Source organism: Hibiscus syriacus, unplaced genomic scaffold (genome assembly GCF_006381635.1).
Source record: "Hibiscus syriacus cultivar Baekdansim isolate YM2019G1 unplaced genomic scaffold, ASM638163v2 tig00110963_pilon, whole genome shotgun sequence".
Classification (NCBI taxonomy): domain Eukaryota; kingdom Viridiplantae; phylum Streptophyta; class Magnoliopsida; order Malvales; family Malvaceae; genus Hibiscus; species Hibiscus syriacus.
Window position 1 is genome coordinate 1,096,565 of NW_024062936.1, and position 15,424 is coordinate 1,111,988.

The 15,424-nt window shown below is 35.7% G+C and overlaps 1 protein-coding gene across 1 annotated transcript; it reads right to left on the reverse strand.

Moving 5' to 3' along the window:
* Positions 1–2,997: 2,997 nt before the first annotated feature.
* Positions 2,998–8,279, reverse strand: LOC120148573 (protein RAE1-like). Its single transcript, XM_039161653.1, has 12 exons — positions 8,241–8,279; positions 8,059–8,119; positions 6,893–6,979; positions 6,645–6,722; positions 6,357–6,550; positions 5,313–5,454; positions 4,811–4,891; positions 4,462–4,590; positions 4,097–4,174; positions 3,567–3,638; positions 3,388–3,468; positions 2,998–3,256 (listed from the first exon to the last, which is right to left on the reverse strand). The coding sequence occupies exons 2-12, from the start codon at positions 8,110–8,112 to the stop codon at positions 3,206–3,208; spliced, it is 1,047 nt and encodes a 348-aa protein (XP_039017584.1). The 5' UTR covers positions 8,113–8,119; positions 8,241–8,279; the 3' UTR covers positions 2,998–3,205.
* Between the last annotated feature and the right edge of the window lie 7,145 nt (positions 8,280–15,424).

Genomic DNA, 15,424 nt, shown 5'->3' on the forward strand with positions numbered 1-15,424 from the left:
TAGTGACATATAAAACAACGATGGTACCATCTGATACGGTTGCGATGTCATTTAAAATGGCTGCAAAATATACACCGGTGTAGACTATGGGTGTTGTGATGGTTTCAGTACTGCAGCTGAGGACGAGCCGAAAGCGCTTGCTCTCCGTCCACGAGTCGGGGGATGATGATACTGTGATAATGGATGTCTTTGTCGACGCCGATAAATGCTCTCACCTAGTGATTTCTTAGAAAGTAGGAACAATTTCTCGTTCGTGTTGAACCACTCATAATAATCATTCGCAACCGAGTAATGATCCACATAAATGGGTTCCGTACGGGGAATACACCCATGTCGATCCTCCCATATCATCACCCACTCGATGTACTTTAGTAGCCAGTCGACTTCTTTTTTTACCCATCTATTGATGATATGCATATCACCGAGATTCTTACGTGCTTCTGGAATAGATTGTACAAAACCAAATTGGCGGAGCACACGATCAGTAGGATGTCACTCGACAATATCATAACATATCAATGGAATTACCGCCATCCAAACATCCAATGGGTCTCTCAAGTGATGTGGGATGCAAATCCTCATTTCTTCAGTAAAATAATGAGCCCATTGAAACTAAAACAAATATATATAATTTTTATTAAAATAATATTCTAATTATATAGCGATAATTAAAAGTAGATAATAATATTTAAATACATGCCTCTGTACCAACCTTCTGATCAATGAGTAGCCTAATTTATTCTAATTCATCGAGTAAATCTCGATGATCTTTTCTTGCACTTGACCACATATTCAATGAAATAATTTTCATTATATACTCAATAAAATTATTTATATACCAAATCAATATTGAAATTACCTCAATAATAGCGAGAAAACCAACGAGATTTTCACCACCGGACATAAAAAGGACATGCAACACCACGTTCAAGATTGGAGAAGAATGAGATATCCGCCGATAGCATTTTTTCGATAGTAAGTAGCTCGACACATTTCCCTATACAGAAATGTCAAAATTGCAGAGCCCCAACTAAGTGTACCAACATGATGAAAATCTGCGAGGTGACGCAATCACATACAATGAACTTGGTTACGTGATTTGTCAGGCATCATGATCCCTTCTATGAGTTGTAATATGCAAGTATGTACATACATTTTAATATGCTCCTTGGAGGCGTCGCGACTCAAATGTTTAAAAGTTGTATACAACCAATTTAACGGTATTCGACCACCGTTGAAATTAGGCGGGACACCTCCAAGATACTCCTCGCACAAGGAATGTCAGTCATCATCCGTCATCCCAGAAATCACATCCCCATCTACTGGAAGCCCCAAATATATAAAAACACCCTCCAGCTTAATTGTGCACTTTCCACACAGAAGATGAAATGTGTATGTCTCTGGTCTTCACCTCTCAACCAATGCAGAAATAAGGTTTGATTCAAGGTTACAGTACCCTTCATATTTCGCTATGTAACCAAATCTAGCCTCGACTAAATATGGCAATACACGAGTAGGTATCTCTAACTTAAGGTTACAAATGAATTAATCTAATATACAAATTTTCTCCTAATTTAATAAATATTATACAAATTAAAATATAAACTAATACTAAAAAATCAAATAAATAAAACATTCATAATAATTAAAATTACAACCGAATTTAAAATTGTTATTGTATCAGCAAAATGCCTCGAGATATGATTCTCATTTAAACGTAACAAACCGCTTTCCATTTTATAACTGCAAAAAGTAATAAAAAAATTAGTATAATAAAATTTAATAAAATAAAAAATTATTGATTAATTATAATACAATAAAAATAATTTACCTTCTTAATAGAAAGATTGATACTCTGAAAAATGAGATAATTTGATATTTGAGTGTGGTTTGGAGGTTGTGTTTGGGGTGTGGTATTTATAGAAAGAGTGGAGAGAGGAGACAGGCTCCCATAAATGTGGGAGGTGGATGGTTGAGGTATTGATCCGCGCCTTCTATACGTGTCAGAAACCCCGCGAAGGCGCGGATTTCCATCCGTGTCTTTCCTTACGTAACGCCAGCTCGGACAGAACCCCACGAAGGCTTTATTACCACCATATCATAAATTGTGCTAAATCGGTAATATTAGGGGTGAGAGTGCCTAACATGTAATTATTGGTGGTGCAGTGATATTTTAGTAAAAACACCTAATTTTCAAGCACCATTCTTCAATAATATAATATATTTTTTGTCTTTTGTTTATGGCCATGGAGTAACAGAGAGATGAAATCTTTGACCACGTCTATTACTTAGGTGTGGAAGAGGCAATCCATGAACCAAAAGATTTACAAGTCGACTCCAATGGCCACCCTTTCGTTCATTTTCATTCAAAAATATAGCTCGATAGCTAGGTCATTATGGATCGCCACAGGCACTGCTTTTTATGTTTTGGATGCTCATTGTATCATCGTCGAAAACCCACCAATTGTCATCAGGCTCTGAGCTGAGATCGCCGTTCCTTATTTCTCACATCTTGGGTCTTTGGAGCTACTAAAACATGGGTAAATTTTGCCCAACAAAGAGATGTCCTCTAAACAAAAGTCTTAATAATTGATTTAGGCATCTCATACTAGTTATCATGGGTCAGGTCGGCCTGTGATTCAATTTTCTTTCTTGTACTTGATTCACATCTGGACTGATCTAATGACCTAATTCGACTATTTTCACATTTTATAATTTTTGGTGCATTTACAATATGGGAAGGGGATGACAATATAATGGTTTACCTAAACCTCGATCTCTAGGATCCCAACAGTTAACCTCGAAGATAACCCAAAATAACCAACAAATCGCCTAGAGCGACAACTTTTCCTAGGATCCGAAAAGGTAACCTCAAAGATAACCCAAAATAACCAACAAGTGACAACTTTCCTAATGATTACACAGAATTCGTTTCCTAGTTGCAGAAATGGGAGAAATAATAGTCGGATTAAAGGCCGTTTGCAACTTCACAACAAAATTATGGCTCTAAACTAAAAAGAAAGAGAAAATATTCGCGAGTGGGGGGGGGGGATTCCTGACGTACATACAGCACACATTCCTATCCTAATTGTTCCACTTGATAGGGGAAGAAGAACCAAAGGCCTGTCTAGAAAACCAAACAATACAGAGCCAAAACCTTTTCCCTCTAGGGTTCAGCCATTTTCTAAACAATACTTGACCCCTTTCACTTTCTACCACTTGTTCCAACTCTTGGCTTGCCTTTAACTTCAGATTCCTGTATTCCAAGACAAATTACCGGTTAGATTCATATGTAAAAGAAGTTCCTTATTAAAAATGCCATTTTGAATAAAAAGCTTAATGAATACAATAAACGATCAAGTACGTGAATCATTTGTGTTGATGTACCTGTGGCAAGTGCAGGAAAATGTAGGTTTTTGCTGTTGACGGGTTGTGATTTTCAGCACCCTTACTCCAGTCATAACAAACCTATAGCAAATACAGGGTAAGAAGCACTGCACGATATATGTATTATATACATATATTCAGTTCAAAGAGAAAATCAAGCATTCTTCCAGAGTGAATACCGAATACGCGAATATTGATCCATCATTGTTGAAAGTACTGCATGGTATAGGTTGGCTGCATCTTGACATTGCCTGAAAATCAGCAAAAGACGGGATTAATAACCAAATCAGAATACATCAAAGGTGGTCTTGCTGCCAGAGCTAGATTTATCAAGTTCAGACCACCATCAATTTAATTAAAAAAATGGCAAACAATTCCTTGTTTCATTTCGCAAAATTGATCTCTGTAATAATAAAAGCATTAAAAGGTTTCTTGAACTTTATAAATGCCAAAAGCAGATCATTGTCGGTGGCATGCTGGCAGTGGCTGCCACTGCCAGCCATATCGAGCTACAGGCTTCAACAACCAGTGACACTTTCCAATAGAATCCAATAAGACTGTTGAGACACTCCGGTTCACTGTTTTCTTTGTTATTAGTTCTTGAAAAATAGCAAATTTAAGTAATCCTTATTTGCACAAGTAGTCAAGAAGTCTAATGGCCAAAAAAACAGCAAAAGAAATTGGTTTAGCCAAACGATTCTAAGAATACCTTTAGTCTCTGTTTACTATCCTTGTCCCAGAAATTGAAAGCACCATCCGAACCTGCAGTGGCAAAAGTGTGATGTACCTGAAACAACAGCAACATCAGACCATGACCCAAAGAAGTTACCTCCCTAAAATGGTTAAGAACAGAGGCTCTATTTGGTATGAAGGATGAATAGAGCAAGGATGGAAACTTTTTAATCTAATTATAAGCTACAAGTGACTATGAATCTTAACCATTTGATTAACAAATTTTCATCCTTATGCCTTTTCATCCTCCATACCAAGAAAAGCTTAATATCTACCCAAAATAGATTCCATGAAACAAATAATGAACACAACATGAAGATAAAAAGGTGACCCAAAACTTACAGGATGGAAGCTTAACGAGTTAACAGAATATATCTCACTGCCATCCCTGTGGCATTTGAATGTAAAGTTCTTACTCTGTTGTCCATCATCAAGGTGGTGTACTCCAACCCTTCCCTCAATTGAACCAACCTGTAAAGAAAAACAATAAAGTTAATGCTTCCAATGAAATTATTCCATTACTTCTTTTTGTTAGAGAATATATTCCGTTACTGTTGCACAAAAGGAAGGGGGCAAGATTATAAATGATGTCTTCCAAAGTTGTTTCTCCATTTAGCCAAAATGACGGGACAAATGAATATAAGTGTCACGTTGTTGGGAACTGAAAGATGGAAGGAAGAAATAAGCATACCAAAAAACCTTGCTGGTCAGGGAAGGCAGCAACACATCTTGTCTGATACTTAAGGGGTGATGTGATTCTCTTGTATTCATTCTGCTAGCATTTCAGTAAATGTTATTCGACATGAAGATGTAATGGGAAAGCAAACAAGAAACGTTACTAATTTCTCAACTTGTCAATCAGAAATTCTATTAGCGCCATTTATGTCCAACAATCATATGCATTAGTATGGACCACTTACACTAAGACTTTATAGATTATAAATAGAAAGGAAGATGTTGAGTGCACCTTTAATTCAATTATTCCTAATTCCTATAGTGCTTCCACCACTTTATAAATAATTTTCCATACCAACAAATGTAATACTAGTTATGCAAAACATAACATTTAAACTACAATGACACAAAAAATGACAAATCAATCACATGAGAGGGGGTGAAGGAGCAATAATTCTATGAAAATTGAACACACAATTTGAAATAGAGAAGACCCTTGAGTTATAAGAAAACACTACCTGAGGATTCTGCAAGTTAAAGACAATTAGATTTCTATCTGCAGTGCCAACAACCATCAATGGATATTTCACTGTGAGTGCATAGCATCGATCAGGAAGTTGTTGAGTATGTACTGGGTTAGGCTGCCTTGTATCCCAATATCTAAATATAAAGGTAAAAACCTCCAAGTTGATTAAAAGCCAAAGTAATATAAAAGAATCAAATTGCCAGAAATTGATGAATGAAGTAAAAGCAATACAGAAAACTCATTAGTTAATTACCAAATGATAACACAAGAAACATGTGGCTGTGAATCTAAAAAATAGACCAAAAATATGCTCTCCATAAAAAACCAGCTTTAACATAAAAAACGATGCTTCAGAATGTACAAGTTTGGAAGCGGATAGATCCCTTCCTAAAGTTATAGATTATTTCCATAGTCCCCAAAATCTCCTACATGTGGCCAAAAGTCAAAGCTAAATTTATCATGTCATAATTATACCTCTAGCACACAAGAACAGTCTCCTACACAGCTAGACCTAGTGAACAATTAGTGTTGGTAAATGAGGTATCTTGTGACTACAACATGAAATGACCATCCAGCTCAGTTGGTAGAGCACAAGGTTCTTAACCTTGAGGTCGTGGGATCGAGTCTCACGAAGGGCATTTCATAATTCGGAGGTCTCTTACGAAAGCTGCTCTCAACCTGGTGTTGGGGGTAACCTACTATCTTACCTCCCCCTTACCCCATACATATGGAAAAAAGGGACAACCATTTTTTTGTGACTACAACATGATCTAGTGTTAGTCAACGACATATCTTGTGACTACAACATGATCTAGTGTTGGTCAACAAGGTATCTTTTGACTACAACATGATCATACTTCCTGTGAATTGAGCAAGGAATTTACAAATATGCAGGTACTACCACTTAGCACGATGGCAAGCGCACCCTTGCATGAAATGCATTACTCAACATGAACTTAATCACTAAGAACCAATATCTAAAAACATGACTTCAATTTTCCAATGGCACAAAAATGAGGAAAGGTGGGAGTATTACTTTAATGTCTTGTCCCAGCTTCCGGTGGCCAAGAGGTTCATTTCTGGAATCCAAGCAACCTCTTTAATAGGGGCATCATGCATGGCAACTGTCATTGGTTGACCACCAGATAATAAAGGCCACATCTTGACCTGCTTGTCACAGCCTCCAGAAAAGACTGTCGTCCCATCATCCTTCCAAGCTGAGCACAACACCTTTTAGAAGAGCAAAGAGAAAACAGAATCAGATGAGTACAACTTGAAGAGTCGAATAATACATCTCTAAATGGAATGTATGCCGACTCATTACCGGTTGATCATGAGTAATTGATGCCTTCGGTGTACTAGCAACAGCTGTACCACTCCGGGATATTTCCCAACATCTCACCTGAAAAATTGTTCAAAAGGGAGGGGAAGTGGGTCATGTTTCAGCTAACTGAACCAACTGGAAGGGAAGCAACAGGAAAGAAATTTCAATAAACCAACTTCATACAAGAACTTAAAGAACGAGATTGAGATGACATGAATAAATAAAAAAACAAAGCAAAGTGAACATACCTGATTATCCCATGAAGTAGCAATCAAGAAATTGGCCTTGGGACTGAAACTAAGGCTTGAAACAGAATCACTGGGCGGTTGCGCAACCTAAAAATTGCATGTAAAAACCCTTGGTATCAAAAGCTCAAATTTCAAATTCTTTTATTCATTACAGCATCTTTTTAATCACTGATATTGACCATTTCCCATATTTATCTCGAAAACATCCAAAAATAGAGTGAATCATCAGTCTATCGCATTATCACTAGGCCTGTAAACGAACCGTTCGTGAACCGTTCGGCGAGAAGTTCGTTTATATTCATTTATTTATTAAACAAACGAACATGAACAATATTTTTTGTTCGTTTAATTAAATGAACGAAAACAAACAGAGGGCTCATTCGTTCATTTACGTTCGTGAAGGTTCGGTAATATGTTCGTTTATGTGTGTTCATTTATGTTTAGCCCAATCTCTCTAGACCCATTTAAAATATTAAAGCTCAATAAATTTTAATCTAATACCCATAAATATTTTAAATTTCAATTAATTTTAAATACAAATAAAAAAGCCCAAAACAATTAAATAAAATATAATCCTAAAATTGTTAGGAAAGAAAGAAAATCTATTTTCATTTATGTTTGTTTACGTTCGTTTATATTCATTTATTGTGTTAGTTTACGGTTGTTTGTGTTCGTTTACGTTCGTTTATTGTGTTTGTTTATGTTCATTTATATCCGTTCGTTTATGTTCGTTAATTTGTGTTCGTTTATCATTTAAATGAACGAACATGAACGAACACGAACAAGTTACATTCCTTAACGAACGAACACAAACAAGAAAAAAAAATTGTTTATGTTCGTGTTCGTTCATTTGTTCGGTTAAAGTTAGGAACGAACACGAACATACCTGTATGTTCGTTCAGTTAGTCTAATTATCACTACTTCAAGTATTACTTAACCAAAAGCTAAGAATATAATTTTTATAGTTTCTCCTCCTTAACCTCGAAAAGTACAGTAAGAAACAGAATTTATTCAACTCGCAAGGTTAAAAACAGAAACTAAAATAAAGCTCACTAGTAAAAGCAACAGTAAAATTGAAGTAAATGATAATAGTAATTAGCAAATTGAAGTTAAAACTAAACATGTGAATCATATAAAACATCATATACAAATTAAATAACGAATACCTCTAATGATTTGTTAGGGTTATGATTGGCGGAAACGGCGCCAAATGTAGACATTACGAAACTGCAAAATTAATCGATCAGATACTAAAAATTTGCGATCATAATAAACTTTCAAATATTCGCAATGCAAAATAAAACAAAACAGATAAGATACGAGCAGTAAGAAAAAAAATGGAAATTACCTTGCAGAAAAAGAAACTTCGACTTTGGTGTTGAAAGGAGGGGAAAATGTAGAGAAAGGGTAGATGGAACAAATATATATGTGAGAAAAACTGAGGGTTGCTGGTTATTGTGCGATGCGATGTGGGTTAACGGGGAGGACGCGTTGCGTTAGTTAAACACCACGCTAGATCACCGTACATTAAGACGAACAAACGGCCTGTTAGGCCCATCAGGCTTTGTCTGAGTTGGACGGTATCTTAATACAGTTTTTTTTCCCAATATGACGGTTTGAAAATAAAATTTGTAAAACAAGAGTGTTAGACTTTCAATTTGAGATCTACCATATTTTTATAATGTATAGAACTTATCATTTGATGAGTTTTAATAAAAAGTAATTTTTTAATTTTTTTTTCAAATGTAATAAAAATTAATAAAAAAAATCATAAGAGGATGAATTTAAATAAAAATATATTATTTAAGTAAATTTATCACATTGACATGACATATTTTTTAAACAATATAACAACTAGCGTACATCCCAAATTAAAAGTCTAATAATATTATATTATAAATTTTATTTTTGGACTGCCGTACAGGGAAAAAAACCATCTTGATACCATGTTTCAAGCTCAAACTCGTATGAGCAATTAAAATTTTATTTCAATAGAAATCTTTTAAATTACATGTGGCAATATAATTAATTTTCTTTTAAGTCTTATGTTCAATTAAAAATTTATTTAAATAGAAATATTTTTTCATTATACTATGGACATATGTTAAGAATTGAAGAATGCTTTATTTCATTATTTTTTAAAATAATAGAAAGACACCTATTAGTTTTTTTAATTCTTCTTATATAACATAATAATTCATATAATTAAGATAATTTTTATTAAAATTATTTAGTTTATCATTATGTTTTATTCAACAATTTTCAATTAAATCAAAATAATTATTAAAAATTTATTATTAAAAATTAGATAATTTATCAATGAAATTTTGACTTAAGGTTAGAGGAATGTCTAATAAACTTTGAGAGTGATCCTAAATCTATAATATATATATATATATATATATATATATATATATATATATATATATATATATTGGTTTTGAATATATTTAGATCATTAATGTAATCATACTTATAACTACTAACATATCTGTCGGAATCGTCTTTCAGTTGGGCCCCGAAATTGGGCTTTGACTTGAAATGAGTGGGTTAGAGTCGCTACCGATCATTTTAAAAAATATTTAGGCTGGTCGGACACCATCTTACTTGATCTGCGTTTTACCAGAAATGTGTCGGGTTCGGGAGTCGGTTACAGTCAATGAAGGATTAGCACTCTTGTACTGCCCTTACAATACCAATTAATTTGTCAGTTGTCTTAGTCGCGAAAATTAAAATTTAAATACTTGATTCAAATCATTTAACTTTAATTAGTTAAAATTATCCCTAAAAAAGAAAGTAAAAATGTTAGATTAAAAAAAATACTAAGTAAATTAAAGAGAACAAATAAATTAATTAATTAATTAAGAGAAAAAAATGTTAGAATAATATGTAAAATACTTGAAACGCGGGCTCCAAGAAAATCTTAACAAGCCCACTTTCAATGACCTTCAAATAATCTGTATATGAGTGAACGACTCCTTTTCCATATACCCAACAATTATATGTACTAATTTGGCAGAAAGCAAATAAAGAACAAAGAATGCATTGATGAATACTCCTTGCACAGTAAGAACGATGAGCCTTTTCGTACCATTTGGGTTGCACAAGCTCTATCATCGTCATTAAATGCATCATCTCGTTCTCGGCTTCTTCGAGCAAGGCTTTGAATAGCCGACAGTCTGGTTTCATTTTCGTCATGGTTGTTGTGGCTCCAACAGGACCAGGAGCGAGAATGACAGATCCGCCGCCGTAAGAAGACGACGATGGGTTCCATCTTTCCCTCTTTCTCTCTTCAATTCCCTTTTTTTTTCTTTGTTATTGTCGATCTTCGAATGGGCTTTGAAAAATCCAAAGCATCATAATATAATTGAGTAACAATGTTAATTGCATCCTCTCAAAAATTGCAGAATCACACTCCATCTCCAAAGCCAAAAGGATGCCATTCGTTATTGTTGTAACTTCAACCATAGTTGGGTTGTTGTGTTGTGAAACTGGAACAGTAGGCAGAGAGGACTGTCCCAAAGTGATCACGAGCAATAACACCCACAACAGACTCTCTAGAAGCTAAAGGGGGGAGTATCCACAATACTTTCTGGTGTTGTCGATTCCATGCTCGTCGCATATGACTTCCCGGTACTTGGCACCGATTTGGTTCCCGCATTGATCACCTTGGATCTGCCAGATTTCTCCCCCCCTTTTTCCTCTTGATGCTTGAGTCTATTTATAGTATAAAGAAACCTATTTTTAGCTCAGATTTAGAGTCCCACTTGGACTCAAATTACTTCAATTTTAGTGTTTCAATAGGACTCAAATACGTTGGGTTGAATCTCACTAGATCAGGGTTGTTGAGTGTGGGGCCTGAAAAAATAATAAAAAGAATATATGTTAATAAAAATAATAATATTACATATATAATATATATAATATGTTTTATATTAAATATTATAATGGGTCAAAATTTGGTGTCTACAGCTGCCCCTCTTTGCTCATTATCGTGTAACGAAAATAGAGCAAAGATTAAAAGACACAAATTTCGGTCATATCGAATATCCTCTGTCGTAGAGTTGAAATCCGATATGGAAACTGGTTTGTCAATACGAAATGACCCCCTCGTCGTGAGGTTGAGTCAAAACTAGAAAATTCTGAGCCTGAATCCTTTGTCGTGAAGTTGAAACTGAACTCAGAGTACTGGAAGTAGCTCATGGATTGTCTTCTAGCCAAAGATACTTCGTTGTGAAGTTGAAACTCGACTTGAAGACTTTGGTGTTGTGGTGTTACAGATGACTCCTTCGTCGTGAAGTTGGGTCCATCTTTTAGGGTATGATACCCTTCGTTGTGAAGTTGTGTATGGCCCCTTCGTCGTGAAGTTGAGCCTGGGAACTGGATATCCTTCGTTGTGAAGTTGAAATCCAATATAGGTTGCTTTGTTTCGAGGCCAATATCCTTCGACGTGAAGTTGAAATTGACTCTGAAACTGGAAAGTTTGTTGATAGTCACCCCTTCTTTGAGTTGAATATCATTCGTCGTGAAGTTGAAATCTACTATATAAAGATGGGTGTTGCTTGTATGCTCGATTCCCTTCGTCGTGAAGTTGAAATCGCGGGTGACCCCTTCGTCGTGAAGTTGAGTCTGGAATTGGATATCCTTCATCGTGAAGTTGAAATCCAAGTAAGTTGTATTGTTCCGAGTCCAATATCCTCCGCCGTGAAATTGAAATTGGTTCTGGAACCGGGAAATTGTTTGTTGACAACCAGTCGTCCCTTCGTTGTGAAGTTGAACTTGTGTTGTCTCGAGTCCAATATCCTTCGCTGTGAAGTTGAAATTGGCTCTGAAATTGGGAAATGGTTTGTTGACAACCAGTCGTCCCTTCGTTGTGAAGTTGAACTTGTGTTGTCTTGAGTGGCACGATATCCTCCGTCGTGGAGTTGAAATCGCGGATGGCCCCTTCGTTGTGAAGTTGAGCCTTGACTTGAATATCCTTCATCGTGAAGTTAAAGTCCAAGTATTGTATGTTGCGGGTGGACACGATTCCCTTCGCCGTGAAGTTGAAACCGTGGAGACCCTTTATTATAAAGTTTAGCTTCGAGTTAGATATCCTCCGTCGTGAAGTTGAAATCTACTCTCGAGCAAATTGTGTTGTTTCGAGAGAAACTTTCAATATGTCGAGTTGGTCGAAGTGTAGCTTCCTGCTGTTGAGTTAAGCAACCAACATGAATCTTTAAAAGTTCTTTTGAATCGAGTATCCTTCGTCTTGAAGTCGAAACTTGACTCTAAAAGCTACAAAAAATATGTATGTGGAATATGATGCTCTAAAATGTATGCATAAGATGCATGTAACATGAATTGGTTATATTTCATCTCCTGAAAAAGGTCTGATAATTTGTATTAGGATGTTGAATCCCCAAAGATGCCCCAATATCCAAAAATGCCCCAATATTTGATGTTGAATCTTCAAAGATGCCCCAAATGTTCCTCATTTCTTGCTTCAGCATTGATTCTGAGCATGAGTTTTGTATCTAAGAGTCACATGTCATTTACCAAGATCTACTCTAGAGAGACTGTCTTGTTTGAAAAAAAATGTTTTTCTTTCTCTTTTATTTTCAAAGTTATGAAAATATCAATTAAAAGAGTTTTGAAAAATGTTTTATCCAAAGTTTTGAAAATATTGTCACTTTCACGGTTTTACAATTGAGACGAATCATAAAACTAGAGTTCATCGGATATCAAAGAATTAATTACAATGTTAATCCTTCAATAAATTATAGCTATTTGACAAGTGCCAAGATCAAAGCTATCTTTGGGAAATGGTTAAGTAAGGATAGGATAAAAAAGTCTCAGGTTATCGTGTTTGGTTAAAGGTTTGACATTTGATGCTCAAAGGTTTGGCATTTGATGCTCGAAGGTTTGATGGGGTAGCCTGCATACTCCTCTACTGGAAGTGTTCTCTGACTCCCAACCCTCGTGGTCACACTCGGATTGTGCGATGCCTTATCAAGGAATTTGTGTGAATGCCTCAGTTGCACAATTTTTATATTCGAGCCGCCTTTTCAGGTTTTCAACTCGAACCCTCCTTTGGTTTCAAAACGTTATTCAGGATTTACGTCTTGAACCCCCATTTGTTATTTTTCTCTACCATGCATTAATTACATTGTTTTTTGCAAACAAAGATTAATCCTGATGGGCGGGATGAAATCTGAAGATAGTCTCTTCTGTTTAGAAATCTATGTATGATTAGAATGGACTTTTAAGGCACGTAATGTAGGTCAGGGTTCATGGTTATGAAAGAAAAGGATAAATAGGCTCAAACAAGTGTTTCAGGGTGTTGAACCAAAGATCAATTCATTCTGATGCCTTCAATCCTGTCTTGCTCAACTTGGATCTGCTCATATTTGTTTCTCTGGATTTTCTTTGGATGTTTCATGATCTTCAAGTAAAGTGATTCAGTGATTCGGGAATGATTGTGCTTGATCAATCTCATAGTTTGAAGCTTGATGTGCCATTTGTCTTTAGGGAATCTTTGCATGTGCTTTTTGTCCCTTGTCCTTTTGATTTTTGCTTCTTTTCTTCTTTGTTCTTGTTTTTTTTTTCCTTTTTTCCTTTTTTGCTTCTTTTCTTTTTTTCTTTTTGCCCTTTTTATTCTGATTGAATCTTTGCACTTGTCATTTGGTTCACCTTTCGGTATCTCATCTGAATCAATGTCTTCACTCATGCGAGCAGATTTTCTCCACCTTGCCCCCCAGTGTGGAGGGTGATACTTGGTTAGGGTTGAATCAGAAGAAAAATACTATAGGCTCAAAAGGGGATACAAGGGATATATATTTTCTCCTGTTGTGAAAGGATAAAGAAAGAAAGCCGTTCATCATCTCATACATATAAGTCTTCACAGAAAAGGTATCCCCAGGGGGATAGATTTTCAGGATTAATTCTATTCACATGAAAACAATGTAATTAATGCATGATAGAATTATTTCGAATGAATTGTTTTTTCTGCTTCTTGCTCCCAACATGTCTTAATGTTCAGGCTCCCGGCTAGATGCCCCAAATTGTGTCTTAGAAGAGTGCTCATGTTCAAATGAACAACTCAATGCCTTGGGTTTTAATGGTAAAAAAGGCTATTTTTGAGTCTAAAAAAAAGACGGTGGTGTGATCTTATTGACTCAAAGAAAGGTATGGGTGTGTTAAAAAGATAAAGGCAATGTTCAAGAATTTCAAAAGGAGGTAATGTCAAAATTTTGTCTTTTGGTAATGACCACGAGTTATTTTGGGCAAAGAATCAAGGTATTTTATTCTAGGGTTTGAGACAGGGTAAGAAAGGTCTAATCTTGCCATATGTCAAAAATCTATAATTCTTGAAGAATTAAAAGAATCTTTAATTCATTTACTATTCAGAGAACTAAAGATTAAAATTTGTTCAATTACTCCACCTTAAAAGGTAGCATAAATTCAGTCAAAAGATTAAACAAACACGAAAGATCAAAGCCGTGTTCAAACAAAACAATGCTCTAAGTGCAAATGGTATATGTCATGCCCCCTTCTTCGGCTGTCCATGCCCCTGAATCCATCAAAGTTTGGATCTTGCGCTTCAGTGCCTTACAGTTTTCAGAGGAATGTTTGGGGATCCTTATGTGGCAATAGCTTCAACATTGTAGCCCTTAGGAGATGGGTACTCTTTTCTCATATTATCCTGGCAGGCTTAGTCCTACAATCAGCTGATCCAGCTCCCCCTGTACTGATTTCAGTTTTTCTTTAATTGTTAAAATCTTGTTTCCATGTGGTGTAATGTGGTTAAGACCACTTCATCGAATCCTCCGTGACTTAATTTTATGTTTATGAAAATGCTTAAAAATGTAGATGAAGATGCAAAAATGCAAGAATGCATGAAATGTTCGAGGCATTGACCCAAGAAATGTGCCTGTTATTATGAATAATCCTTATTGGGGACAAAAATGTTTTATCTTTTAAGAGACAAAAATATCCTGACAGCTTCTGACATGTTGACTAGTCTTCTGCTTTCGTCTTTCACCGGTTGAATAACCTGTCGAACAGCTCCGGCCTATCTGGATGAACCGTGAAAATGTTGAGTTGTTTTTTGTACTGGTCCAAGAAGCTCGAATGACCGCATCTCGAGCATTTACTTTTGTTGAGCCTGTTTCCAACGAATCCGTCATTTGAGCCCTTAATTGATAGGAACTATGTGAAGTTCATTAGTCTGTTTCTTGAATTCGCCAACAATGGTCTCCAATTTCAGCTATCATTTTGCCATTGTCGTGTTTAAAGGGACTTCTAAGATACATAACCTTCATCTTGTCCCTGCAACCTCTGCCAGTCAGTTCTTCAAAGATAAGCTTTCATTGTGCTTGATGTAGACCCGGTTCATCAAGTCCTTTATAATGCAATATAGTGATATACTCTTCAATTGTGGGCAACACGTCCTCTGGATTGAATGTGACACATAGTCTCCTTGTAGACTGTCATCTGTATTTTTATCTCTTGTATTACAACCCTTTTGTCCATTAATGCAGATTATTCATG